The sequence below is a fragment of the Plecotus auritus genome (assembly GCF_963455305.1).
Source record: "Plecotus auritus genome assembly, chromosome: 2".
NCBI classification, from domain to species: domain Eukaryota; kingdom Metazoa; phylum Chordata; class Mammalia; order Chiroptera; family Vespertilionidae; genus Plecotus; species Plecotus auritus.
Window position 1 is genome coordinate 118,390,642 of NC_137771.1, and position 27,194 is coordinate 118,417,835.

Consider the following 27,194-nt stretch of genomic DNA (forward strand, 5'->3'; position numbering starts at 1 on the left):
TATCTGCTAGGAGAAGCCATGGATAGGACATGATAGACAAATGCCATTTCCCTTTTAAAAAAAAATGGTCACTTGACCCAAAAAGCACTGCTATAGTTGAGGTTTCCTGGGTTCTAGCTGGGCACTTGGCAGACTTCTATGATAGCATGTGAGCAAGGTGGGGATGGACTGAGGGAAGTTCATTCAGAACAGTGTTTTCCAGTCGTGCTGCATACTGGGTTTACTTGGGTACCTTTAAAAATAGTGATGCCCAGCCTGACCGCCGTAGTTCAGTGGTTGAGTGTCAACCTATGAACCAGGAGGTCATGGTTCAATTCTGGGTTTGATTCTTGGTCAGGGCACCTGCCCAAGTTGTGGGCTTGATCCCAAGTGGGGGGCATTCAGGAGGCAGCTAATCAATGATTATCTCTCATCATTGATGTTTCTATTTCCCTCTCCCTCTCCCTTCCTCTCTGAAATTTAAGAAAAAAAGAAAAATAGTGATGCCCAGACTCCATATGCTAGAAATTCTGACATAATCTGTCTATTATGGAACCTGGGTATCAGTATTTTTTAAAAGCTTCCCAGGAATGTAATGGGCAGCCAAAATTGAGAATCAACATTTTGTTCTGTACTCAGTCCTAACCTGTTTAATATTTTTATATGTTGCCTAGGGAAAGGTATAAATATTGTTCTGATTAAATGTGTTTATACCTTCACTTATTTTTTTTATTTGTTTTAGTAAACATTTATTGAATACTTACTATGCTGGGTATGGTGCTGAATACTAGGGAACTAATAATAAGCAAAAGTAGGTCAAGTATTTACACTCATGGAGCTTATGGTCTCATGGGGGAGATAGATGATTATTAGTCAAATAATCACAAAAAAAAGCAGGATACAGTTACATGCTGAAATGAGCACTCCGTTGGCGGCTGGGACGGGGCCGGGGGGAGGGGGGAACAAAACAAAACCTGTCTTGAAAGCCTGTAAACAAAAAATCCTAACCTCATCTGGTGGTTAGAGAAGGCTTCTTGAGAAAGAGATCTGAAGAGTGAAATGGTGCTGATTTGGGGATAGGATGCAGAAGAAGCGGCAAAGGCATGGTGGAGGGCAAATCTTGTTTGAGGAACTGAGAGAAGCAAGACCATGGAGAGTCGAGCAAGGAAGAGGGGGTTGGGAGCCCAGGCTTGAGACAAGATAGGGCCCATAGCCATGTTAGAGGGTAAACTCTATTCAGTGGCTTCCCATAGCACTTGGGATAAAATCCCAAATTCCTACATGACCCTAATTCTGGGCTTATCTTGTCCCTCTCACCCTGCTTGCTATTCTCATCCATATGGCCTTTCTCTCATCCTCAGATAGGCCAAGTGCACTCTTGTGTAAGGCTTGTTACTTAGTCTTCAAGTGCTGAGGTTGTACTTTCCCCAGATCTTGCATGCCTCACAGCTCAAGTGTCACCTCACCACAGAGGACTTCCCTGAACTCTCAATTTAAACTATTCTATCTCCACATACTACCCAGTTTGTTTAGTCTCTACTACAGTCCCCATTACTAGAATGAATGCAGTTAGCTTGTCTTATGCACTGTTGTATCCCCCGAACTGCGAACAGTGGCACTTAGTAGGTATGTGATGAATGTTTAATAGGCAAATGGAAGGGTAGTGCATATTTGAGCTGGGCCTTAAGGGATGAGTAGAACTTTTAGGAGATGGAGATTTTAGTGAGATATTACATAAGAGGAACCAACATGTACAAGGTATAAAAGTATTTGGAGATTAACAAGCAATTCTGTCTGACTAGAGCACAGATGTGTATAGGAAAGGAGGGAGAAATAAATGGACAGGTTGTTCTGGGCCAATTATGGAGAATGCAGAATTGGACTTCCTTCTGTTATTGATGGGTGTCTTTGAAGAGTATCAATCAGAGCCAAACTTTAAAAAAACTTTGATTATGAAAAATTTCAAGCACATAGATATAGAGAAAATAGTACAATGAACCCATCACACAGCTTCAATATTATTGTCTCGTGATTACTCCCTGCCAGATTATTTTGATGCAAATTCTAGAGTTTATACCATTCCATCCATAAATATTTCAGCATGTATTTCTAAAAGGAAAGGATTCTTTTATTTAAACAAACCCAAAATACCATTTCACATTTTTATTTTTTTAAATATGTTTTTATTGATTTTTAGAGGTAGAGGAGAAGGGAGAGATAGAAACATCAATGATAAGAAAGAATCAAATTGATTGGCTGCCTCTTGCACACCCTCCACTGAGGATCCAACCTGCAACCTGGACATGGGCCCTGACCAAGAATCGAACTGTGACCTTCTGGTTCATGGATCGAAGTTCAGCTACTGAACCACACTAGCCAGGCCCATTTCACATTTTAAAAATTTCATTGATGATATCAAATATCCAGTCAGTGTTCAGATTTCCCTAATTGTCTAAAAATTTTTTCTTTAATTCATTTGTTTGGATCAGATTCATTTGTTTGGTTCATATATCACAATCAGTTGCTATGTCTTTAAAATTTCTTGTCTTCCAGTCTCTTTTTTTTGTTGTTGTTGTTAAGCCTCACCTGAGGATATTTTTCCACTGATTTTTAGAGAGAGTGGAAAGGAGTGGGCGAGACAGAGATAGAGAGAAACATCAATATGAGAAAGACACATCAACTGGTTGCCTCGATTGGTTGCTTCCCTCACACGCCCGAAAGGAGGTGGGGGAATGAGCCTGCAAACGAGGTAACATGCCTTTGACCAGAATCACACCCCGGATCCTTCAGTCTGAGGGCCAATACTCTATGCACTGAGACAAACCAGCTAGAGCTAAAGTCTCTTTTAATATGTAGGCTGTCCCTTCCTCTCTCTTTTTCTTTTCTTTGCAATTTATTTAGCAAGAAACTGGACTGATAACTGTAGAATTTCCCACAATCTGAATTTTGCTAGTTAACTCCCCACAGTGTCATTAAACATTTTCCTGTATTTCCCTGTGATATGGTAGTTCTATCTTTTTTTATTTTTATTGATTTTAGAGAGAGGAAGGGAGAGGGATAGCAAGAAGCGTCGATGAGAGAAATATTGATCGGCCTGCCTCCTGCACACCTCCTACTGGGGATCAAGCCCACAACTGCGACATGTGTCCTGACCAGGAGTCAAACCATGATCTCCTGGTTCATGGGCCCATCCTCAACCACTGAGCCACAATTGGCTAGGCTTGGTAGTTCTATTTAAAGCTACACTTTTCATTATGGTAGCCGTTAGTGACATGTTGCTATTGAGCACTTGAAATGTCATGAGTCTAAATTGAAATGTACTGTAAGTATAAAATTTATACTAGATCTTGAAGACTTAGTACAAAAAAAAAGAATATAAAATCATTACATTTTTGTTGCTTGCTTGTTGAAATGATAATGTTTTGATTATATTGGTTAATATGACAAATGTATTTTGCCTGCTTTTACTTTTGTAAATGTGATTTCTGGGAAACTTTAAATTACACATTTCTGTTGACAGTGCTAGTCTAGACTTAGTCTTGATCATAATAATAATAATTATTATGTAACACAAGTAGTGTTGAGTAGGGTTGAGTTCTGTTGAAAGGTGCATAGAATCTGGTTGACTCTTTTTGTAATGTTAATAGCCATTAATGATTATTACCTAGCTCTGTTCATTTATTAGGAGTTACAATATGGTGATACTCTCCTTTTTAATTTCTTACTGGCATTCTTCTATAAAGAGCAACTTCCCCTAAAAAGCTCTTCGGTTATCTACTAATAGACTTTTTTGCCTAGAAAAGTAAAAATATGCTTCCCTTTATTTGCTGGTTTTATTGTTTGTTTGTTTTTTCTTTTTCATACAGATTCTCTTACTTCTGAGAGAAAAAATTTGTCTCAGGAAAAGGAGTTGCTGAGTCTCTTTTGTTTTTTCTCATTGCCTCATGTGGGCTATCTCTACCTCGTGGTCAAATCAGTTGAATTAATGTCAGTTTACCAATATCCCGAGAAGTCTCAACAGGCAGTACTCACGCCACAATTTTTGCATGTCATCACAAGGTATGTTATAGTTGCTGGCCTTTGAGTCACTTATTTTTCTGTAAATTCTTGAGGTGTTTTCCAAATCTAAATGAGAATTGAGTGAACCAATATGTAGCTCTGAAAATTAATGTATATATCTGCCTTTTGATGGCCCATACCTGCCTTTTTAGTGTAAGTGTTCTGGTTTTATCTTTTTTAATTTTCTGAGATTGGATGGGGATCTTTGTAAGAAAGAATGAGGTTCTTCATGAGGAAGATTTTTATAGGGAATTCTAATGAAAAGTCAGTGGGGCCAGTCAGGGTATCTCTAGATTTCTTGTCCTAATTTTTTTTCAGTGCTACTATATCTTTTCTGTATGAGTTGAATTATTCCATAATGATTTAGAACTATGAAGTGGCCAGAAACACTATCTGATTGTACCTTTCATTGGTGCAGATGGGGAAGTAGTCCAGAGGTTGAGATTGGTCAAGGGCATGTTGCTAATTGGTGGCAGGTGTCTTTTGAGTTGCCTTATCCTGGTTTGCTGGCATCTAAACTGGGGTCCTGAGCAGGACTTTGACTTCATTTCCTTTTATCTCAACTGTAAGTGATGCTTTTGGTTTTATTTCCTGTTTTTTTTTAAGCTTAGATTATGTGCAAGGCGCTTACATTTGTGCCTTCTGGTCGAGCAACTATGAATAAGGTACACCATCTGCTTTCTAAAGCAACAAAATAGAGGGGGCCAGAGATACATAACCAGGGCACAAAAACTAGGAGATCTGTGAAAAATGTCTTAAGACTTCATGAAAGTGGTAGGCACTGGGAGGAGAGAAATTACTTTGGCTAAGTCATATGGGAAAGTTTTTTATGTTTGAAGTCTGGCCAGAGAGCTAGTTAGAATTTGACAGATGGAGATTGGAAGAGAAGGGCATTATGGAGGGAAGACTATAAACAAAGGGTATGTTATACAGTTTTGCAGGAGCAACCAATAATTTATTATATTGTTATTAAATTATTTTTTAAAACAAGGATAGTGATTTTTTATTTCTTTTTTTTTTTTTTTCAACTGAGTGGTGGTATCAGAATCTCCAGCAGGTGCTAGAATATATTTCAGACAGCATAAGACCCACCTGGGGATTTGATGCCCACTCCTAGTGTGGGTGCTCCTCTCTTCCCCCACTCTCTGGTGTAAGGAGAAATGCTGTTGTGTGTTTCTTAAATGAACATTCTGGAGGTAGCTAGTTTTTTCAATTTCCAAAGTGTTGTGTAGTGATGTAACTCAGGGCTTTGAAAATTAAACTAAGGATTTTTTAAGGTTTTGACCAAAGAAAGTGATGTGGTCAGAGCATTGTTTTAGGAAAATTAATAGTGGCCATTATGGAGGTTGGATTGAACATAGATAAATAAGCTATTGAAGTGGTTCAGGTAAGGATAATGAAGGACTGAATTTGGGCAGGGCAGTAGCAGTGAGAAGAGAAAGAAGAACGGATGGGAGAGGTTTCTGTAAGAGAATTAAAGTACTTGGTTTCAGATGGGATAGCTGGAAGGAGGAGGCTTGAAAACCCCATGAGTTTTAAGCCTACTTTTATGAAAGAATGGAGGCTGGTGTAGTGTGGGGCAAAAGAGAAATTTGTTTTACACATTTTGAGTTGGAGGTGTTTAGGGAATATAAAGAGGAAATGTTAAGTATGCTTTTGGACACATAGGACTAAAGATTAGGGAAGAGAGAAAAACTTAGATGTTTTATTATGATCAAAAAAGAGCTGATTATTTAAGTAGTGAACATAGCTCCAAGAGTGTGTAGCAGAGAAAAGTAGTTGAACTAAAAGTCTGGTGAAGGTCATGTTTATGAAGCAAGAAAAGGAAAAGAAGAATCTTCAAGGATGTGGAGAAACCTAGGAAACTATAGCATCTCAGAAACCAAGGAAAAAATAGAGGGAGAAAGAAGGAATAAAATAACAATTTGTGTTCCAAAATATTGATGCAAAGAGTATCCATCTTTCCTCCATCTCATTGCACAGATGTTACAGGACAGAGAATTTACTGAGTGGACCCTCTAAACCCCCCACCCCCTTTTAAGTGTAAGTCATGTATTTTTGCAGACCAGTATGTTTATACACCCTAAAAAAAGGCAATAGAAGAGAAGATTTTAATCTAAGAATATAAAATCATGTAAAATGTCACCCTTATAGCAATGTATAAATGAGTCCTACTTCTCAGAGTCAACCAAATCAACATGTTGCTTTGACTTAAAAAAAAAAAAATACTACTACTATGATTTGTTTTCACAGAAGTGGATCATATATCCACTGTTCAGCATGATTAGCAGCATGTCCTGGACATCTTTCCAGGCAGCACATTTCAGTTCACTTTAATTTTTTATGTTGCTCCAACAGTAGCCAGCAGCTGAAGTGGAGGGGAGTCAGAGGAGCCCATCTTTTTACCTCTAGACCAGCGGTTCTCAACCTGTGGGTCGCGACTCACAGGTTGAGAACCGCTAGCAGGGTTGTCTAAGACCATCAGAAAACACAGATATTTACATTACGATTCATAACAGTAGCAAAATTACAGTTATGAAGTAGCAACGAAAATAATTTTATGGTTGGGGGTCACCACAACATGAGGAACTGTATTAAAGGGTCGCAGCATTAGAAAGGTTGAGAACCACTGCTCTAGACCCTAACAGTAATCAACTACTTTCATTAGACCTTTGGTCATTCTGGTCCCACTGTGGGTGCTGTTTTGTTCCTCACTGTCTCAAAGTACCTTCCAATCATTTTAATTCCTGAGAATGCTCTCTACTCCAAATTTCCAAGTGGTGGTGCTGTTGTCTTGACTTTAGAGATCATGTCCTAGAACTTTGTGGAAATTGATAGAAATGGCAGTGGGCTGAGGCTGAAGTGGAAGCCCCAACAGATGGAGAGAGCCTTGACTGATGCCCCTTCCCTACATTGTGCAGATTATTGTTAGATTTGCTATAGTCTTTCGCCTTTTTATTTTAACAGAGTTCATTTTCTTTTTTAAAAATATATTTTTATTGATTTCAGAGGAAGGGAGAGGGAGATAGAAATATTAATAATAAGAGAGAATCATTGATCAGCTGTCTCCTGCATGCCCCACACTGGGGATCGAGCCCACAAACCCTCACTAGGAATTGAATTCCTGTTTCATAGGTCGATGCTCAACCACTGAGCAGAGTTCATTTTCACTTCTCCCACTTTTTAGTTTGTTTTTTAAAAATCATTCCTGTGAATTCACTACAAGATAGGTTTTGTAGCAATTTCTAAGTTAACTGTTTTTAATGTCAATATTGCAGTGCTGACTTATCCACCAGTCACCAGGCATCTATTGTGCACTTACTGTAGGGTCCCTAGGTTATTTCCACAGAAGCAGCCTGGGATTGTGGAAAGAGAGAGAGGAGTGTGAGGAGTGAGGAGACCTGGGATCTAGTTTCGCTCTATTCTCCAGGGAGGCCTTGGACCAGTCATGAACTTCCCATGCCCTAATCTTTAAAACAAGCTGCTGGATTGGTAATACTTGAAGATTCCATCAGACAGCCTCTGATTTTCTGTTCTACCACTGGATTTGTGTTTGCATCATCTAAGTGTGTTGTCCAGCATAATCCAAGCTCAATTTCATCCTGAGATGAGTGGGATAGAGATAATAGTCAAGAATTTGGTTTCTAATCTTGGCTTTGATACTGAATTCTCTGTACCTTGGACTGATCCTGGTGGCATCATTTGTCTGCAAAATGAGACTGTTTGACCTAGATCCCTGTTTCTTAACTAGGGGTGTACAACAGAGCCAAATGTAGAATTCTGTGGAGACACACATGTCTGGATTCAGCCCCTAGAAATTATGATTCAATAGGAGTAAGGAGAGGACCAGTTATGTTTTAAAAAATACTCTATAGGACTCTCCTTGATAAGCAGTCTACCTCATCAGCATTTGACAGATACTTGCATCTTCTTCCACCTTGGCCATAGTTCTGTTCACCTGCAAAATTCTCCCAGCTATGGACACATTTTTGGCCTGCACTTTGCTCAGTGGCCTTTTTCCTCTTCCTCAGTAACAACCTGCAGTGTTTCACAGTGCGGTGCAGTGCGGCGGCAGCTCGTGAGGAGGACCCGTACGTGGACTCCACCCTGAAGGTTAGAACTACATTATTATGACAGTGCAATCTTAGATCAAAAAGGAATGAATGCACACTTGTAAATGCGCTCTTGGTTGTAAGTGAGGTGAACAGTATGTCTTAAGATCTTGTTTATTGAATTAGAACCTTTGAATGTAAAATAGTAAGCAATTTTTTATTCATGGTTTAGATGACAATATTAAGATTATTTTGAAAACATTTCACTCAGAATTTAGTCTAGTACATAGTTTTGAAAGTTTGGTAAAGAATATAGTGTAACTTCAGAGAGAGTACTTCACAACTACAGTATACTACAATTTTATTTTTTAACAGAAATATTGGTGGCAATTATATGTAGCTATTAATACTTCAGCTTTGAAATTAGTATATTCAAGAATACAAAATTGAATAAAGTGCATTAAAATAATTTCTTTATATTGTTATCAGATATGCCTATAATTCTTTTGTTATTTTACAAGCCTTCAACAATCTTTTGTATTTCTATAGACTAAATCTAGGAGTTAATGGATATATTAGATCAATAACCTCATTTTTAGTATGCTTATTCTGTGCAAAGCTCTTGACTACAAAATAAACATAGGTCATCTATGATGAAATTCTATGTTTTCTGATGTTGAATTTCTGTTCTCAAAAATATACGGATCATTTTTATGATATTCATCGTATGATATATTACCTCTGACGTATAAGCTGCTTGAATGAATGTTTGTTGTAAACATATAGGCTGCAGGAAACCCCAAAATCATGAAGGCCTATATTTCACAGGTTAGTTTATGTCTATCATAAAAGGCATCTGGAACACCTTTTCCGGGAAAACTAAGTGCTCAGTAACGATTGTTAATGTTAATAAGCCAGCATGTGAAGTGCTAAAGTGTCTGAGGCACTCTCCTGTTATCACTGTTGCTCAGGTTAGGATAGGTGATCTCGAGTTTCATGTGATTTGAGTTTTTAGTAACTCTTTTTTTGTTGTGGCCCTACATGTAGCTTTTTTGTTGCTGACCAGGCTTGCTGCCTACCTTCAGCTCTTGGGAAGCCAGAATCGCATCTTTTCCTTGTCTTTCTGTTTGTGGTTAAGATACACACATGGCCTTTTAAATAGATTATTTTTAAAATAAAGGTTATTTTCCTAGTAAAAATTGAAAGCTGACAGATTCTTTGTCCCTTTCTTCTCCTCACACCATGCCTTTAAGGAAAAAGAAAAAAACTCAGAAAGACATAGGCTTACATAGGTAGTGATGGCAGAGTGAGGGATATATAATAGATTGAGGTAGGATCAAAGCTATAATAAAAATGTCAGATAATAACAAATACTGGTGAGGATGCTAAGAAATTGGAACCCTCATACATTGCTTGAGGGAATATAACATGGTGTGGCCACCTTGAAATAAGTCTGATATTTCCTCAAACAGTTAAACATTGAGTTACCCTGTGACCCAGTGATTCAACTTCTAGGTATATGCCCAAGAGAAATGAAAAAAATACATCTACACAAAATGTCCACACACTATACACAAATGTGTATAGCAACGTTATTCATAATAACTAAAAGGTGGAAGCAATACAAATGTTCATCAGCTGATGAATGGATAAACAAAATGCGATATATCCATATAACAGAATATTATTTGGCCATAAAATGAAATGAAGCACTGACACATGGATGAACACTTGGAAACTGACACATGGAAGCACCATAATATGGATGAACCTTGCTATAACATAGATGACCCTTTTAGCACTGTAACATGGATGAATCTTGAAAGAAGCCAGTCACCAAAGACCACACACATATTTATATGATTTCATTTATATAAAAGTCCAGAATAGGCAAACCAATAGAGAAAAAGAGTAGATTAGTTGTTGCTTAGGATTGGGATGGAGGAGAGAGAGGGGGACAATAGCAAATGGGTACATAGTGTTGTTGTTTTTTGAGATGATGAAAGTGTTCTAAAATTGACTGGTGTTGGTTGCACATATCTGTTTGCTAAACACTATTATACTAGAAACCATTCAGTTGTATGCTTTAAATGGGTGAATTGTATAGTATGTGAATGATATGTCAATAAAACTCTTAAGAAAAAGAAGGGAAAATAAAGAAAATAAATCATACTTTCAGGTCTTCTCAGTCTCATAAAACCAGAGGGAAGGAACCCAAACGAGAGGAAGGGGGAAAAGAAGAGAGACCAGTAGCTAGTTGGGGCTGCTGCACTTGAGACCCTTCCTCTGGAGCGTACACAGGGTGGGATGGTGATCACACCTCATGGCTCCCCCTTCCCTGCATCCCTACCATTCTGAAATCCCAGATGCCACCTGAGTGAGCATGCATTTGGCCCACTTGCCGACTCAGGCTTTGGGAGCTGAGGGCTCTGAGAAAGATTTCACAGCCTCAGAGTTTGGCTCAAGGGGCACATATCTTTTTTTCCCATTCCTCTCCAATTCTAGCTCTTCAGCACTATCCAGGGCCACCTTATTACTCTAAGGGATGACAACATAGATGGAGGTATTCCCCAAGCATGCTGTACAAATGGACAAGGAAGATGACCTCGAAATCAAACAGTGTGAATGCAGGAGGAGGCATGGGCCTGGCAGCCTTAACATGGATAACCTTGCTATAACATGAATGTCTTGTGAGCTCCCTGAAAGAGTTCTTCTGTTATCTTTCTTATCCATTCTAATTGAATTAATGTTCCTCCAGGGACAGGAGCCTGGCTCCCGATCCAGATTTCCTCCAGTTTACCTGACACACCCAACCTGTCAGGCATTCTAGGCAGTGTTCACACTTAAGGACCTAAGAGTCAGGGGCCATCTGAACATACAAGCATTTTTATCCTACACACCCATCTACTAAGAAACTATTTTATGTACTCTCTGTACAGTGGAATGCCTTTTTGTAGTGTCTCATTTTGCCTTGGAGCTCCGTTTGGCCATACCCCCAAGCCAGCACGGTGTTAGTGGGATTTCCCGGAGTGGCTGCACTCCCAGAGTCATGGGGAGTCCCCACTGCTGTGAGGGCCTCAGGCACACCCACTTTCTGAATTCATTCAGAAAGAGGAGCTCTTTGACAGGCACATATAAAGTAGATAGTTGGTTATATAAGTTTGATAGTTTAACCTTCTTGCTCTGATAAGAATAGGAATTTGAGGAGTTTTTTTTAGCAGGATAGGGCAGGAGAGACTTTATCAAATAAACAGATGGGTTTTTGAAGATTAAAGTTCATGTATATTTTTTCCTTGGTTAAATTTGTGATTTTTCCTTTACTAGGCTTGCCCACCTGTCAGTATGGATGTCTGTGCTTTAAGAATACAGCTTTTCATAGGCTTGAAAGCCATCTGTCACTTTAAAAACCACATCATACTTCTGACCAAGGCAGACCCTGAGGCCATTCCAGAGAGAAGAGAGGCACCGAGGAGGCTTCTGTGAGCATCCCTCTCCCCAGAGAATCCTGCCAAAGTTTCTGCACTGAATTGTTTATGGGTGTATTTTTTCTGTGTTTTACTCTGTTTTTTAATTTAATTTTTTAAAACATATTTTTATTGATTTCAGAGAGGAAGGGAGAGGGAGAGAGAGATGGAAACTTCAATGATGAGAGAGAATCATTGATTGGCTGCCTTCTGCACACCCCCTGTTGGGGATCAAGCCCGCAACCCAGATATGTGCCTTGACCAGAATCGAACCCAGGACCCTTCAGTCTGCATGCTAATGCTCTATCCACTGAGCCACATCTGCTAGGGCTACTCTGTTTTTTTAAATCAAAACTTTGAATAACCAGATGACTTTTCTATGGTGTTATTTTTCTAGAGAGAGAAAATAAGGTTTTAGTGATCTCCATAATACCCTTTATAATTGACCTTCTAACTTTTAGAAGAAAATGAACTATAAAATAGTTTCAATAAATGTCTGATTTTTAGATAAAATGTTAAAGGACATGTTTTTCTGTGTAAAGAGAAAGACAAGGCCTCTAATGCTAGACCAAATGATAAGTTTCTTAATACGTATTTTTCTTTTTTGACCTTTCAGTGGCTGCATTTTTATCCAAAGACTAGAGGCCCAGTGCATGAAAATTTGTGTACTTGGGGGGAGGGGCCCCTCAGCCCAGCCTGTGCCCTCTCACAGTCCGGGACCCCTTGGGAGATGTCCATCTGCCAGCTTAGGCCCGCTCCCTGGTGGTCAGTGAGCGTCACAGTGACTGGTTATTCTGCCGTTCGGTCGATTTGTATATTAGCCTTTTATTATATAGGATTATTTCCTGGTATTTCAATTAAAAAAATTAGCAATGTATTTCTTACCTTAAATCACATTCATAATATATAGATATATGCTGATCTACCTTAAAATAGAATTGCAACTTGGTAGCACTAATCTCTGGTTGACGCTTCCGTGTTCTGTTTTCACACTGTTTAGAACAGAATAGTTACACTTCTATTTGATGTTTTCTATACTGTGAACTTAGTGGTAGGGAATGCAGTCTGATTTGAACGTTTCTATACGGAAAACTTAAATCAAGTAAGAAATTTTTGGAGAGATAAGAAACATAATGTGTTTCAAATCTAACATTGGTTTTTATTTTTAACATAAGTTTTTTTGTTTTTTTTAATTGCTTGTGCCTGTACTTGTTCCACCAAAAGGAATAAACAGGTTGACTTGGTTAAGTGATCATTTAGAGAGTGCAGAGTGGTCTGACTGAGCGTAAAAGCTTATAGCAAGAGAAAAACAACTTGTAACCTTGCATATTTGACATTTGTAAAGTATTATATATTTTATTTCATTAAGTTTTCTTTTTTTTGTTTAAAGTTTAACATATGTCTCCTTTCTCCCTGATTGACGCCCCCTCCCAGCACACCCTCCCCTGAGCGCAAGCCCCCACCGCCCCAGTGTCTGGGTCCATTGGTTATGCTAATATGCATGCGTACAAGTCCATTGGTTGATCTCTAACCCCCCACCCCTGCCATTTGTCTCTGGATCTATTTTTGTTCATCAGTTTCTATTGATCATTATATCCCACATATGAGTGAGATCATGTGATATTTATCTTTCTACAACTGGCGTATTTCACTTAGCATAATGCTCTCCAGTTCCATCCATGCTGTTGCTAATGGTAAAAGTTCCTTCTTTTTTACTGCAGCGTAGTATTCCATTGTGTAGATGTACCACAGTTTTCTAATCCACTCATCTGCTAATGGGCACTCAGGCTGTTTCCAAATCTTAGCTATTATAAATTGTGCTGCAATGAACATAGGGGTGCATATATCCTTTCGGATTGGTGTTTCTGGTTTCTTGGGATATAGTCTTAGAAATGGGATTACTGGGTCAAATAGGAGTTCCATTTTTAATTTTTTGAGGAATCTCCATACTGTTTTTCACAGTGGCTGCACCAGTCTGCATTCCTACCAGCAGTGCACAAGGATTCTTTTTCTCCACATCTTTGCCAGGATTTGTCGTTTGTTGATTTGTTCATGATAGCCATTCTGACAGGTGTGAGGTGGTATCTCATTGTTTTGATTTACATCTCTCTGAAGATTAGTGACTTTGAGCATGTTTTCATATGTCTCTCGTCCTTCTGTATGTCCTCTTTTGAAAAGTGTCTATTTAGGTCCTTTGCCCATTTTTTGATTGGATCGTTTATCTTTTGTTAAGTTGTATGAGTTCCCTATAAATGTTGGATATTAAACCCTTTTTGGAGATAACATTGGCAAACATGTTCTCCCATGCAGTGGGCTTTCTTGTTGTTTTGTTGATGGTTTCTTTTGCTGTGAAGAAGCTTTTTAGTTTGATGTAGTCCCATTTGTTTATTTTCTCCTTAGTCTCCATTGTCTTAGGAGCTGTAAAGGTATTACTATGAAATATGTCTGATATTTCTCTGCGTATGGAGTCTTCTAAGATTTTTATGGTTTCCCGTCTTACATTTAAGTCCTTTACCCATTTTGAGTTTGTTCTTGTGTATGATGTAAGTTGGTGATCTAGTTTTATTTTTTTACATGTATCTGACCAAATTTCCCAACACCATTTATTGAAGAGACTCGTGACTCCATTGTATGCTCTTCCCTCCTGTGTCAAATAATAATTGAGCATAATGGCTTGGGTCGATTTCTGGGTTCTCTGTTCTGTTCCATTGGTCTATATGTCTGTTCTTTTGCCAGTACCAGGCACTTTTAAGAACAGAGGCTTGATAATGTGGCTTGATATCTGGTATTGTGATCCCTCCAACTTTGTTCTTCTTTCTCAGGATTGCTGTAGCTATTCGGGGTCTTTTTTTTTATTCCAGGTGAATTTTTGGAGAGCTTGTTCTAGGTCTTTGAAGTATACCATTGGTATTTTAATGGGGATTGCATTGAACATGTAGATTGCTTTAGATAGTATGGACATCTTAATGAAGCTAATTCTACCAACCCATGAGCATGGTATGTTCTCCCGTTTGTTTATGTCTTCCTCTACCTCTTTTTTCAGTGTCCTGTAGTTTTCTGAGTACAGGTCTTTTACCTCCTTGGTTAAGTTTATTCCTAGGTATCTTAATTTTTTTTTTTGTTCAATGGTGAATGGGAGTGTTTTTTTATTTTCTATTTCTGTGAGTTCATTATTGGTATATAAAAAGGCCATAGATTTCTGAGTGTTAATTTTGTGTCCTGCTACATTGCCAAATTCATTTATTAAGTCTAGTAGTTTTTGATGGAGTCTTTGGCATTTTCTGTGTACAGTATCGTGTCATATGCAAATAAGGATATTTTTACTTCCTGTTTTCCAATTTGGATGCCTTTTATTTTTTCTTCTTGTCTGATCGCTGTTGTTAGCACTTCAGGTACTATATTAAACAGGAGTGGTGAAAGTAGGCATCTGTGTCTTGTTCCTCTTCTTAGAGAAATGGATTTAGTTTTTGCCCATTGAGTATGATGTTGGCTGTAGGTTTGTCATATATGGCTTTTATTATGTTGAGTTATGATCCCTCTATTCTCACCTTGTTGAGAGTTTTTTTTTTTTCACTTCTCTAAATGTATATTTTTATTTTTATTTTTATTTTTTTTCCCGTCTCCGGGTCTGTTTTTATTCATCAGTTTATGTTGTTCATTATTTCCCCTAGATGAGTGAGATCATGTGATACTAGAAATACACTTATAAGAACCAAAAATGAGACAAGCAATAATGGTTATGCTGAGAGGCAAATGAATCAGTCTGTAGTGAGTTTCTTTATGGGCCAACAGTTCTTTTGAGTCCCAATTTCAATGTCAAACAGTTCCTTATGTGTACATGTCAGCAATGATATTTCAGTTCTGGATGGTGGACAAATGGTGGCAATGCAGGTCCGAACCTCTCTGGTTTGGTCCTGGGCAACCTGCAGCGATACACAGCTGCTGACTGCTAGTATGGCAAGGCATCGTCAGCATCTTCCATCTCTGGACTGTTTCTCTTCTGTCCTAATGGCTGGACTAGTCCTGTCAATTCCTCTCTGTTGCAGGAATACACATGGTCTTGGAATTGTTTTCTGAAAATATACAAACATATTCTCGACCAAAAGTTAATAAATGAATCTTTTCTGTAAATTAGATTTGGGATCCTTTTTCATTTTTTGCCCAAATGATTTTCCTTTGGCTTGTTTTGACACCAAGTGTGTTTTTCATTGGTGTCTTGCTGTTAGCATTACAAATGAAAGTTAATTTTCTAAAGTGAAAATGTTCTAGATGTAATTTACTTACAGGATATTTTTCCTTACATGATATTCTTCTACTATCCCCCCTTTTTTGATTTAAATATTAGGAGGCTTTTGGAAATTTTATAATGTAGTCTTGATAGCTTTTAAATTTCAATTTTTTGCACTAAAATATGACTGCTTTAGGTTCATTACATGTTATGCAATTTTACCATGAGATGAACTACCAATAAAAATTTTAGTTAACACTTTAGGAACAGCTTTTTGTCCAGTACCATTAATTTTTCTAGAATATTCGCTTATTTCACTTAGCCAATTTAAATTAGTCTGAGAACTTGACTACTATTTTACTGTCAAATTTAATACCCTAACAACAATCTTATTTTACCCTGTCAATATTAGTGGAAAGGATTATTTGCCTTCTTTTTTTTTTTTTTTAAAAATATATTTTATTGATTTTTTACAGAGAGGAAGGAAGAGGGATAGATAGTCAGAAACATCGATGAGAGAGAAACATCGATCAGCTGCCTCCTGCACACCTCCTGCTGGGGATGTGCCCGCAACCAAGTTACATGCCCTTGACCGGAATCGAACCTGGGACCTTTCAGTCCGCAGGCTGATGCTCTATCCACTGAGCCAAACCGGTTTTGGCTTATTTGCCTTCTTAAGTAGGCCCTGAGCATTCCTGGTGCAAGGCTGGATTTAGATATCAAAAACCCACTTCCCCACACCATGGGTACAAGACAACTCAAACAAGTCTTGTTGCAGTGAGAGAGCAGCTGCTGTCGGCCAAGTCTCTGTCTGTTACCTGGGTCCCAATTTGAGCTGGGCATGGGAAGCGAAGCAGCCATGGGGGCAGGAGACCTCCCTCAGAAGGGGTGAGGGTTCAGGCCCCTGCAAAGTTGGGGGGGTGAGGGTCTGTGCCCCACCTCTGTTGACCCCCTAGTTCTCTCCTGATGGCCACTCTGCGACTGTGCCTGTCTTAGGTTGTTCCTTCCCTGAGGAATCTTACCCGTCTCTGGCTAAACAGCCATCCTCCGGGGCCAAGCAGGGTGATGTGAGGTTCAGTTCTGTCTCCTTGGTAGTCTATGCCCCCGTGGCCTCCACACCCAGCACCTGACTTGGGATCCCCTCACCTGTTGGTGGGCCCCGGCACTAACCGCATATCTTGGGGAACCCAGGTTTCTTCTCCAGGGAGGGCCCAGCTCATCCCACTGGGCGAGAGACAGATCCATGGTACCAGCCACCACGAGGCTTCAACCTCAGCATGAACAGAAAGCTCAGGCAACAGCTGAGGGCAATTGGATTGTAAGAAGAGGGTCCCTCTTGGCCAAAAGGCCAAGAGGGGCCAATATAGAATGCTCAGGGGGCCCTTTACACAGTGGAAGGGATTAAATCCTTTCATGTCCTTTTTAAATTGCTGCCAGACGTTCAAAGTATTAGTTTGTAAGTTTGTTTGGGATAATTGTACATTATGCTATTGTAATTCTAAAATATCAAGAGATGTGTTACCTTTGTCTCCAAGCACCAAAAAGATGATTTTTTATTGATTCCCAAGGGTGCGAGGTACTATTATAGGTAATGGGGGTAATACAAATCTGGGAAAAATTATAATGACATTGTGGAATAATATCATGTAAGGATATTTTTTGCCCTAGGCCATGGCAATTCCATTTCAAACTAGTTGTCAATTTCTTTTTGTATAGACAAGGTCTTAGTTACATTTTCTGCACCTCTCCCAGGAGCAAGTAGTGATAGCCCCTTCCTTTGGTGTCCACGCAAGCCAGAAACCTCTCTTTAATTTTACACACAAAGGAGCAGTGGTTTGATTTTGTGTCATACAAAAGGGAAGCTGGGTGGCGACCCCTGTGTAATTATACTTCCTTGCCCCAGCCATGGTCCTCCTGGATGACCAAGGTGTTTGGTATTATTGGTGACTACATTAGGCTGGGGATCAGCCCACGTAAGGGCTCTTAACCATGAAGGGTCAGGAACATAAGTCCAAAATACTTCCCCATTTTCCCCTGGTTTTATTACCGTACAGCTGATGACAGCTAGCTTGGCAAGAAAGACGTTCTCAGGTGTTCTTGGGGTTCTGGTTACCTCACCATTTCTTTTCTATTTTTTTTAATTTTTATTATTTTTTATTATTTTCATTATTATTTTTTTACATATGTGTCCTCATTCCCCCATTACCCCCCACCGCCCACTCATGCCCCACCCCCCTGTTGTCTGCGTCCATTGATTAGGCTCATATGCATGCACACAAGTCCCTTGGTTGATCTCTCCCCCTTACTCCCACCAACCCCCTCCTTCCCTGAGGTTTGAGGTTCTGATCGACGTTTCTCAGTCTCTGGATCTGTTCTTGTTCATCAGTCTATGCCGTTCATTATATTCCACAAATGAGTGAGATCACGTGATATTTATCTTTCTCTGCCTGGCTTATTTCACTTAGCATAATGCTCTCCATCTCCATCCATGTTGTTGCAAATGGTAGGAACTCCTTCTTTTTTACTGCAGCATAGTATTCCATTATGTAGATGTACCACAGTTTTTTAATCCATTCATCTGCTGATGGGCATTTAGGCTGTTCCAAATCTTAGCTATGGTGAATTGTGCTGCTATGAACATAGGGGTGCATATATCCTTTCTGTTTGGTGTTTCTAGTTTCTTGGGATATATTCCTAGAAGTGGAATCACTGGGTCAAAAGGGAGTTCCATTTTTAGTTTTTTGTGGAAACTCCATACTGTTCTCCACAGTGGCTGCACCAGTCTGCATTCCCACCAGCAGTGCAAAAGAGTTCCTTTTTCTCCGCATCCTCGCCAACACTTGTCGTTTGTTGATTTGTTGATAATAGCCATTCTGTAGGTGTAAGATGGTACCGCATTGTTGTTTTGATTTGCATCTCTCTGATGATTAGTGACTTTGAGCAGGTTTTCATATGTCTCTTGGCCTTCCTTCTGTCTTCTTTCGAAAAGTGTCTATTTAGATCAGTTGCCCATTTTTTGATTGGGTTGTTTATCTTCTTTTTGTTAAGTTGTATGAGTTCTCTGCTAATGTTGGAGATTAAACTATTATCGTTGATATTATTGGCAAATATGTTCTCTCATGCAGTGGGCTTTCTTGTTGTTTTATTGATGGTTTACTTTGCTGTGGAGAAGCTTTTTATTTTGATGTAGTCCCATTTTTTTATTTTCTCTTTAGTTTCCATTGCCCTAGGAGCAGTATCAGTGAAGAAGTTCCTTCGGCATATGTCTGAGATTTCTCTGCCTGTGGATTCCTCTAGTATTTTTATGGTTTCCCGTCTTATGTTTAAGTCCTTTATCCATTTTTAGTTTGTTTTTGTGTATGGTGAAAGTTGGTGATCTAGTTTCATTTTTTTGCATGTATCTGTCCAATTTTCCCAACACCATTTGTTGAAGAGACTGTCTTGACTCCATTGTATGTTCATGCCTCCTTTGTCAAATATTAATTGGGCATAGTGGTTTGGGTCTATTTCTGGGTTCTCTATTCTATTCCATTGATCTATATGTCTGTTCTTGTGCCAGTACCAGGCTGTTTTAAGAACAGTGGCTTTGTAATACAGCTTGATATCTGGTATTGAGATCCCCCCTACTTTGTTCTTCTTTCTCAGGAATGCTCCAGCTATTCGGGGTCTTTTTTTATTCCAGATGAATTTTTTGAAGGTTCGTTCTAGGTCTGTGAAATATGCCATTGGGATTTTAATGGGAAGTACATTGGATTTATAGATTGCTTTGGGTAGTGTGGACATTTTGATGATGTTGATTCTACCAATCTATGAACATGGTATGTTCTTCCATCTGTTTATGTCTTCCTCTATCTCTTTTTTCAGTGTCATGTAGTTTTCCACGTATAGGTCTTTTACCTCCTTAGTTAAGTTTATTCCTAGGTATCTTAATTTTTTTGGTACGATGGAAAATGGGATTGCTTTTTTAGTCTCTCTTTCTGTAAGTTCATTATTGGTGTATAGAAATGCCATAGATTTCTTGGCGTTCATTTTGTATCCTGCTACATTGCCGAATTCATTTATTAAGTCTAATAATTTTTTCATGGAGTCTTTAAGGTATTCTATGTACAGTATCATGTCATCTGCAAATAAGGACAGTTTTACTTTTTCTTTCCCAATTTGGATGCCTTTTATTTCTTCTCCTTGTCTGATCGCAGTGGCTAGTACTTCCAGCACTATGTTGAACAGGAGTGGTGAGAGTAGGCATTCCTGTCTTGTTCCTGTTCTTAGGGGAAATGGTTTTAGTTTTGCCCATCGAGTATGATGTTGGCTGTAGGTTTGTCATGTATGGCTTTTATTATTTTGGGGTATGATCCTTCTATTCCCACCTTGCTGAGAGTTTTTATCAAGAAAGGGTGTTGGATTTTGTCAAATGCTTTTTCTACATCAATTGATATGACTATATGATTTTTATCTCTCAATTTGTTTATGTGATGTATCACGTTTATTGATTTCTGAATATTGTACCATCCTTTCATCCCTGGGATAAATCCTACTTGGTCATGGTGTATGATCTTTCTGATGTACTGCTGGATTCGATTTGCTAGAATTTTGTTGAGGATTTTAGCATCTATGTTCATGAGAGATATTGTCCTGCAATTCTCTTTCATTGTGTTGTCTTTATCTTTGTTTTGGTATTAGGGTGATGCTGGCTTTATAGAAGGACTTTGGAAGTGTTCCTTCCTCTTGAATTTTCTGGAATAGTCTGAAGAGGATAGGTTTTAGTTCTTCCTTGAATGTTTGGTAAAACTCCCCTGTGAAGCCGTCTGGTCCCGGGCTTTCGTTTGCTGGAAGCTTTTTGATGACTGCTTCAATTTCTTCCATAGTTATCAGCCTATTGAGATTTTTAGAATCTTCCTGAGTAAGTTTTGGAAGGTTGTATTTTTCTAGGAATGTGTCCATTTCCTCCAGGTTGTCTAGGTTGTTAGAATAGAGTTGTTCATACCATTTTTTCACAATCCTTGTATTTCTGTGGAGTCTGTTGTTATTTCACCTCTTTCATTTCTGATTTTGTTTATTTGGGTCCTCTCTCTTTGCTTGGTGAGCCTGGCTAGAGGTTCATCAATCTTGTTTATCCTTTCGAAGAACCTGCTCTTGGTTTCATTGATCTTTTGTGTTTTTTTTTTTTTTTTTTTTTTTTTGGTCTCCATGTCATTCATTTCTGCTCTGATCTTTATTATTTCCTTCCTTCTGCTCACTGTGGGCATTTCTTGTTGCTCCCTTTTGAATTCTTTGAGTTAGATGATTTATTACCATTTTTTCTTGTTTTTTGAGGTAGGGCTGTAGAGCTATAAACTTTTCTCTCAGGACTGCTTTCATTGTGTCCCATAGGATTTGCAATGTTGTGTTGTTATTGTCATTAGTCTCCAGGATGTTTTTAATTTCTTCTTTGATCTCATTGATAACCCAGTAGCATGCTATTCAGCTTCCAATTGTTTGAATTTTTTGAAATGTTTTTATTGTAGTTTATTTCTTATACCATTGTGGTCTGAGAAAATGATTGATATGATTTCAATGTTTTGAATTTGGGGAGACTTTGCTTGTGACCCAATTTGTGGTCTGTTTTTGAAAATGTCCCATGTGCACTTCAGAAGAACGTTTATTCTGAGGCTTTGGGGTGAAATGCTCTGAAGATGGCAATTAGGTCCATCTGATCTAGTGTGTCATTTAGAATTACTGTTTCTTTGGTGATTTTTTGTCTAGAGGATTTATCCAGTGATGTCAGTGGTGTATTAAAGTCTCCTACTATGATGGTATTGTTGTTGATCTCTCCCTTGATATCTTCCAGGAGCTTTTTTATGTATTTGGGTGCTCCTGCATTGGGTGCATATATGTTTACCAGAATTATATCTTCTTGTTGAATTGCTCCCTTTAGTATTATGTAGTGGCCTTCCTTATCTCTTATATGGCCTTTACTTTGAGGTCTATTTTATCAGATATAAGTATCGCAACCCCAGCTTTTTTCTCATTTCCATTTGCCTGAGAAATGTTTTTCCATCACTTTGCTCTCAGTCTGTGTGAAACCTTTGCTCTGAGATGGGTCTCTTGTAGACAGAAAATGTATGGGTCATGTTTTCTTATCCATTCAGCTACCCTATGTCTTTTCATTGGTGCATTTAATCCATTTACGTTTAATGTTATTATTGACAAGTACCTGTTTGTTGTCATATTTTTCCTTAGTGTTTGTGTTTCTTCTTGCCTTTCTCTTTCCTCTTTTTACAGCAGTCCCTTTAGCATTTCTTGCATTGCTGGCTTGGTAGTGATAAACTCTCTTAGCCCTTTTTTGTCTGTGAAGCTCCTGATTCCACCTTCAATTTTGAATGATAGCCTTGCTGGGTATAGTATTCTTGGATTCAGTCCCTTGCTTTGCATCACTTTGTATATTTCATTCCATTCCCTTCTGGCCTGGTGTGTTTCTGTTGAGAAATCAGTTGATATTCTGATAGGAGATCCCTTGTAAGTAACTTTCTGTCTCTCTCTGGCAGCCTTTAAGATTCTTACTTTGTTGTTGGTGTTCGCCAATCTAATTATGATGTGTCTTGGTGTCGGTCTTTTGGGGTTCAACTTGTTTGGGACTCTGTGTACTTCTTGGTCTTGCATAGTTTTTTTCTTGCCAATATCAGGGAAGTTTTCTGTCATTATTTCTTCAAACAGGTTTTCTATTCCTTGCTTCTCTTCCTCTCCTTCTGGTATCCCTATTAAGCGAATGTTGTTTTGTTTTGTGTTGTCCCAAAGCTCCTTTAGGCTCTCCTCTTGATTTTTAAGTCTTCTTTCCAGTTGCTGCTGTGTGTGTTTTTTCTTACCTTGTCTTCTAATTCGCTGATGCGGTTTTCAGCCTCTTCTAGTCTACTGTTTAGGCCTTCCATTGTGTTCTTTATTGCAGCTATGTCGTTCTTCACCTCCCCTTGGTTTCTTTTCATGTTGGTGACATTCTCATTCAGCTCCTTATAGTTCTCATTGAGTTGTGTGTATTTGTCATTGAGTTGCGTGTGTTTGTCATTGAGTTGTGTGTATTTGTCATCCATCCGTTTAAACATCCTTATAACCATTATTCTGAATTCTATGTCTGATAAGCTCCTAGCCTCGAATTCATTTAACTCCCTTTCTGGTGATTCCTCTTTTTCTTTCCTTTGGGGATTGCTTTTTTGTCTTCCCATGTTTTCCTGTAATGTTTTAATTGTAGATCCAATTGCTTTTTTACCCAGGTTCTTTTGGGGATGGTGCTACTGGCGTAATCTCTCAGTTCTCCTTAGCTTGTTAATCTAGTGTAGCTCCCTACTTGATCTATTTGGGTTCTCTTGATGTAGGTCTGCGAGCTTGAGAGGCACAACTGCGGTGTCTAGAAGTCAGCTGCCGTGGAGGGGAGTATCCCAATTTTTGCTGTCTTGCACCCGTAATTGAAATCACGTGTGCTCAGCAGGGACTCACCCAGGAACCATCTGTTGGGGTGATGGGGCTCAAGGGGCCTGCTCTCTGGAAAGGTGTGACTGTGGTGCCCAGAGTTCTTCAGTATTGGGGTGGGCAGACCCAGCTTTTGCTGTTGCACCTGTGGTGGATAGGCGCTTACTCCCAGTGGCAGTTCACAGGAGCACCCATGGTACGTTTGCCAGCGAGGCACACTGAAGGACTCTGAAGAGCCCTGGTAGTCTAGCCGCGCAATTGAGGTTCCTGTGGGCTGGTATCCAGAATGAGTGAATTCAAAACTTTTACTGCTGGTGGGGAGTTCACCCCTGCTTGTTCAAGATCACACCCAGGGAGAGCTCACATTTGCTCCCACTAGTGCCCTGTGGGTAGATGGGCTCAGGGTGCCTGCCTGTTGGAACTTTGCCTCTGTGGAGGAGCACTTGCCGGGCGCAGAGTTCTGATGCACTCTGAGGGGGCCTGGCACCGCGGTTGCGCTGCTGGGGTGAATGTGGGCAGTTATCCAGGAAGAGGAAATTCAGAATTTCTACTGCAGGGCTGTGTGCCCTTGTCTGTGCAGAATCACACCCTCGGGGGCTCTCAGCGGCTCCCAAGCGCTGCCTAGGGAGTGGAGTGCCCTGCGCGGCTGGAAACGCACAAATCCACCTGCAGGGCTGGATACTCGTGAATCCAGAGTTCTGCTGCTGGGGAGGGGGAGGTTGCACTTACTTCTGCCGAGCAGTGCACATTTGGAGGTGGAGGTCCCAGGGTCCACGGGTCTGCAGCTGGGGTAGCAGGATTTTGGCTGGAGTGGCTTCTGGCTCACAGGGCAGTTCCAAGGCCTGTCTGGTTGATGGTGTTGATGAGTTCCTAAAAAAGGCTGTTCTCCCCTTCAAGATGGCGTGGGCTCCGTGCTGGAGTCCCGCCATCCGGGGAGTGTCCACAGCGGTGGTAGTCTCTCCTTGTCAAGGAGAGCCTGTCTGCAAGCCCATGCTGCTCCTGCGATATTTAACTTTCCCTCACTCACTCACACACACACCACGCGCATCAACACATTCTCCTTTCATACCCTCACTCTCTCACTTCCTCTCCCTCACCTCCGTCCTGCCAGCCGCCATCTTTTTCTCTCTCTGTTGAGAGTTTTTATCAAGAAAAGGTGTTGGATTTTGTCAAATGCTTTTTCTGTATTGATTGATATAATTATGTGATTTTTGTCTCTCAATTTGTTTATGTGATGTATCACATTTATTGATTTGTAGATATTGTACCATCCTGCATCCCTGGAATAAATCCCACTTGGTCATGGTGTATGATCTTTTTCCTGTAATGCTGGATCCAATTTGCTAGAATATTGTTGAGGAATTTAGCATATATGTTCATCAAGGATATTGGCCTCTAGTTCTCTTTCTTTGTGGTGTCTTTATCAGGTTTTGGAATTAGGGTAATGCTGGCTTCTTAGAAAGAGCTTGGAAGTGTGCCTTCCTCTTGATTTTTTTGGAATATTCTGAGAAGGATAGGTTTTAGTTCTTTGAATGCTTGGTAGAACTCCCCTGCAAAGCCATCCAGACCAGGGCTTTTGTTTGCTGGAAAATTTTTTATTACTGCTTCAATTTCTTTGGTGGTTATTGGCCTATTCAGGTTTTTTGATTCTTCCTGATTGAGTTTTGGGAGCTTCTATTTTTCTAAGAATATGTCCATTTCATCTACATTGTCCAGTTTGTTGGAATAAAGATGTTCCAAGTATTTTTAAATAATCCTTTGTATTTCTGAGGGATCGGTTGTTACTTCACCTCTTTCATTTCTGATTTTGTTTATTTGGGTCCTCTCTCTTTTAGGTTAGCCTGAGTAGAGGTTCATCAATTTTATTAATCCTTTTAAAGAACCAGCTCTTGGTTTTGTTGGTCTTTTGTACTGTGGGTTTTTTTTTTTTTTTTTTGGTCTCTATGTCATTTATTTCTGCTCTGATCTTTTTTTTTTTTGACTTAAATTATTTTATTTTATTTATTTTTATTTTTTATTTTTTTAAAATAAATCTTTATTGTTCAGATTATTACAGGTGTTCCTCTCCCCCCCCCCCCCCCCCATAGCTTGGGTCCCCCGCGTCTCCTCAGAAACTGGAGTTCGGAGTAATCGGGAACTTTTCTCCCTTTGGGTTGAAAAAAGCAGCGCTCCCAGTCACCCGCCGCCAGCCGGATTCGTGCGCCTCCGTACCTCAGCTTTTCAGCGCTTGTGCACGTCTCAATGCTCTTTTCTCTTTCCTTCTAGTTGTAGAACTTCCACTCAGCCAGCTTTCCCGTGGTTCTTGTAGGATTGTTGTGATAAAGAGTTAAGAATATTTCTCTCTTTTCTGAGTCCAGCATGGCTAGAGAGCGGTCCGGTTCCTGAGTAGGGGCAGCTGGGGATTGAGAAAATGAAAGAGCTGCTCTGATCTTTATTATTTTCTTCCTTCTGCTTACGTTGGGCTTTGCTTGTTGCTCTCTTTCTAACTCTTTGAGTTGTAGGGTTAGATAATTTGTTACCATTTTTTCTTGTTTTTAGAGGTAGGCCTGTAGAACTATGAACTTCCCTCTCAAGACTGCTTTCACTGTGTCCCATAGATTTTGTATTGTTGTGTTTTCACTGTCGTTTGTTACCACGATGCTTTTTATTTCTTCTTTGATCTCTTTGGTAACCCAGTCATGGTTTAATAGCATGCTATTTAGTCTCCAAGTGTTAGTTTTTGTTGTAGTTGATAGCTGATTTCATGCCATTGTGATCTGAGAAGATGCTTGATATGATTTATATCTTCTTGAATTTGAAGAGACTTTGCCTGTGTCCAATATGTGGTCTATCTTTGAAAATGACCCGTGTGCACTTGAGAAGAATGTATATTCTGTGGCTTTGGGTTTAAATGTTCTGAAGATGTCAATTATTCCATCTGATCTAGTGAGTCATTTAGGATTGAGGTCTCTTTGCTAATTTTTTTGTTTAAAGGATTTATCCAGTGCTGTTATTGGCATATGAAAGTCCCCTACTATGACTGTATTGCTGTTGATCTCTCCCTTGATATCTTCCAGAAGTTTTTTTTATGTATTTTGTTGCTTATGTATTGGGTGTGTATATGTTTACTAGAGTTATATCTTCTTGTTGAATTGCTCCCTTTACTATTATGTAGTGGCCTTCCTTATCTCTTGTTATGGCCTTCATTTTGAGGTCTAATTTGTCAGATATAAGTATTGCTATCCCAGCTCTTTTTTCATTTCCATTCACCTGAAAATTGTTTTTCTATTTCTTCACTATCAGTCTGTGTGAGTCCTTTGTTTTGTGGTGGGTCTCTTGTAAACAGAAGATATATGGGTCATGTTTTCTTATCCATACAGCTACCCTATGTCTTTTGATTGGGGCATTTAATCCATTTACATTTAAAGTTATTATTGATAGGTACTTGTTTGTTGCCATTTTTATTCTTTATTCCTGTGTTCCTTCTTCCCTTTCTATTTCTTCTTTTTACAGCAGTCCCTTTAGGATTTATTGCACTTCTGGTTTGGTGGTAATAAGCTCCCTTTGTCCTGTTTTGTCTGTGAAGTTCCTGATTTCACCTTCAATTTTGAATGATAGCCTTGCTGGGTATAGTATTCTTGGATTCAGACCCCTGCTTTGCATGACTTTGTATATTTCATTCCATTCCCTTCTGGCCTGATATATTTCTGTTGAGAAATCCATTGATAGTCTGATGGGTGATCCCTTGTAGGTAACTCTCTGTCTTCTCTGGCAGCCTTTAAGATTCTTTGTCGTTGATGTTTGCCAATTTAATTATAATGTGTCTTGGTGTCGGTCTTTTGGGTTCATCTTGTTTGCGACTCTGTGAGCTTCTTGAACTTGTGTGAGTTTTTTCTTCTTTCCAACATCAGGGAAGTTTTCTGTCATTATTTCTTCAAACAGGTTTTCTTTTTCTTTTTGTTTTTTAAATAAATCTTTATTGTTCAGATTATT

General features: G+C 39.3%; 1 protein-coding gene across 12 annotated transcripts in view; it reads left to right on the plus strand.

The window, feature by feature from the left end:
* The window catches only part of HPS3 (HPS3 biogenesis of lysosomal organelles complex 2 subunit 1), a 124,239-nt gene that overhangs the window by 12,897 nt on the left and 84,148 nt on the right, over window positions 1-27,194 (plus strand). For 11 of the 12 annotated variants that reach the window (XR_013960024.1, XR_013960025.1, XR_013960026.1 and 8 more), the window contains 3 exons: window positions 3,846-4,038; window positions 8,070-8,151; window positions 11,415-11,569. Coding sequence is in view for 8 of the 12 variants with exons in the window: in XM_080657665.1 (XP_080513791.1) it covers window positions 3,846-4,038; window positions 8,070-8,151; window positions 11,415-11,569 (430 nt within the window). In the remaining 4 variants the exon portion in view is untranslated. The remainder of the gene's footprint in view (window positions 1-3,845; window positions 4,039-8,069; window positions 8,152-11,414; window positions 11,570-27,194) is intronic. The other variant, XM_080657668.1, reaches the window with a different exon arrangement.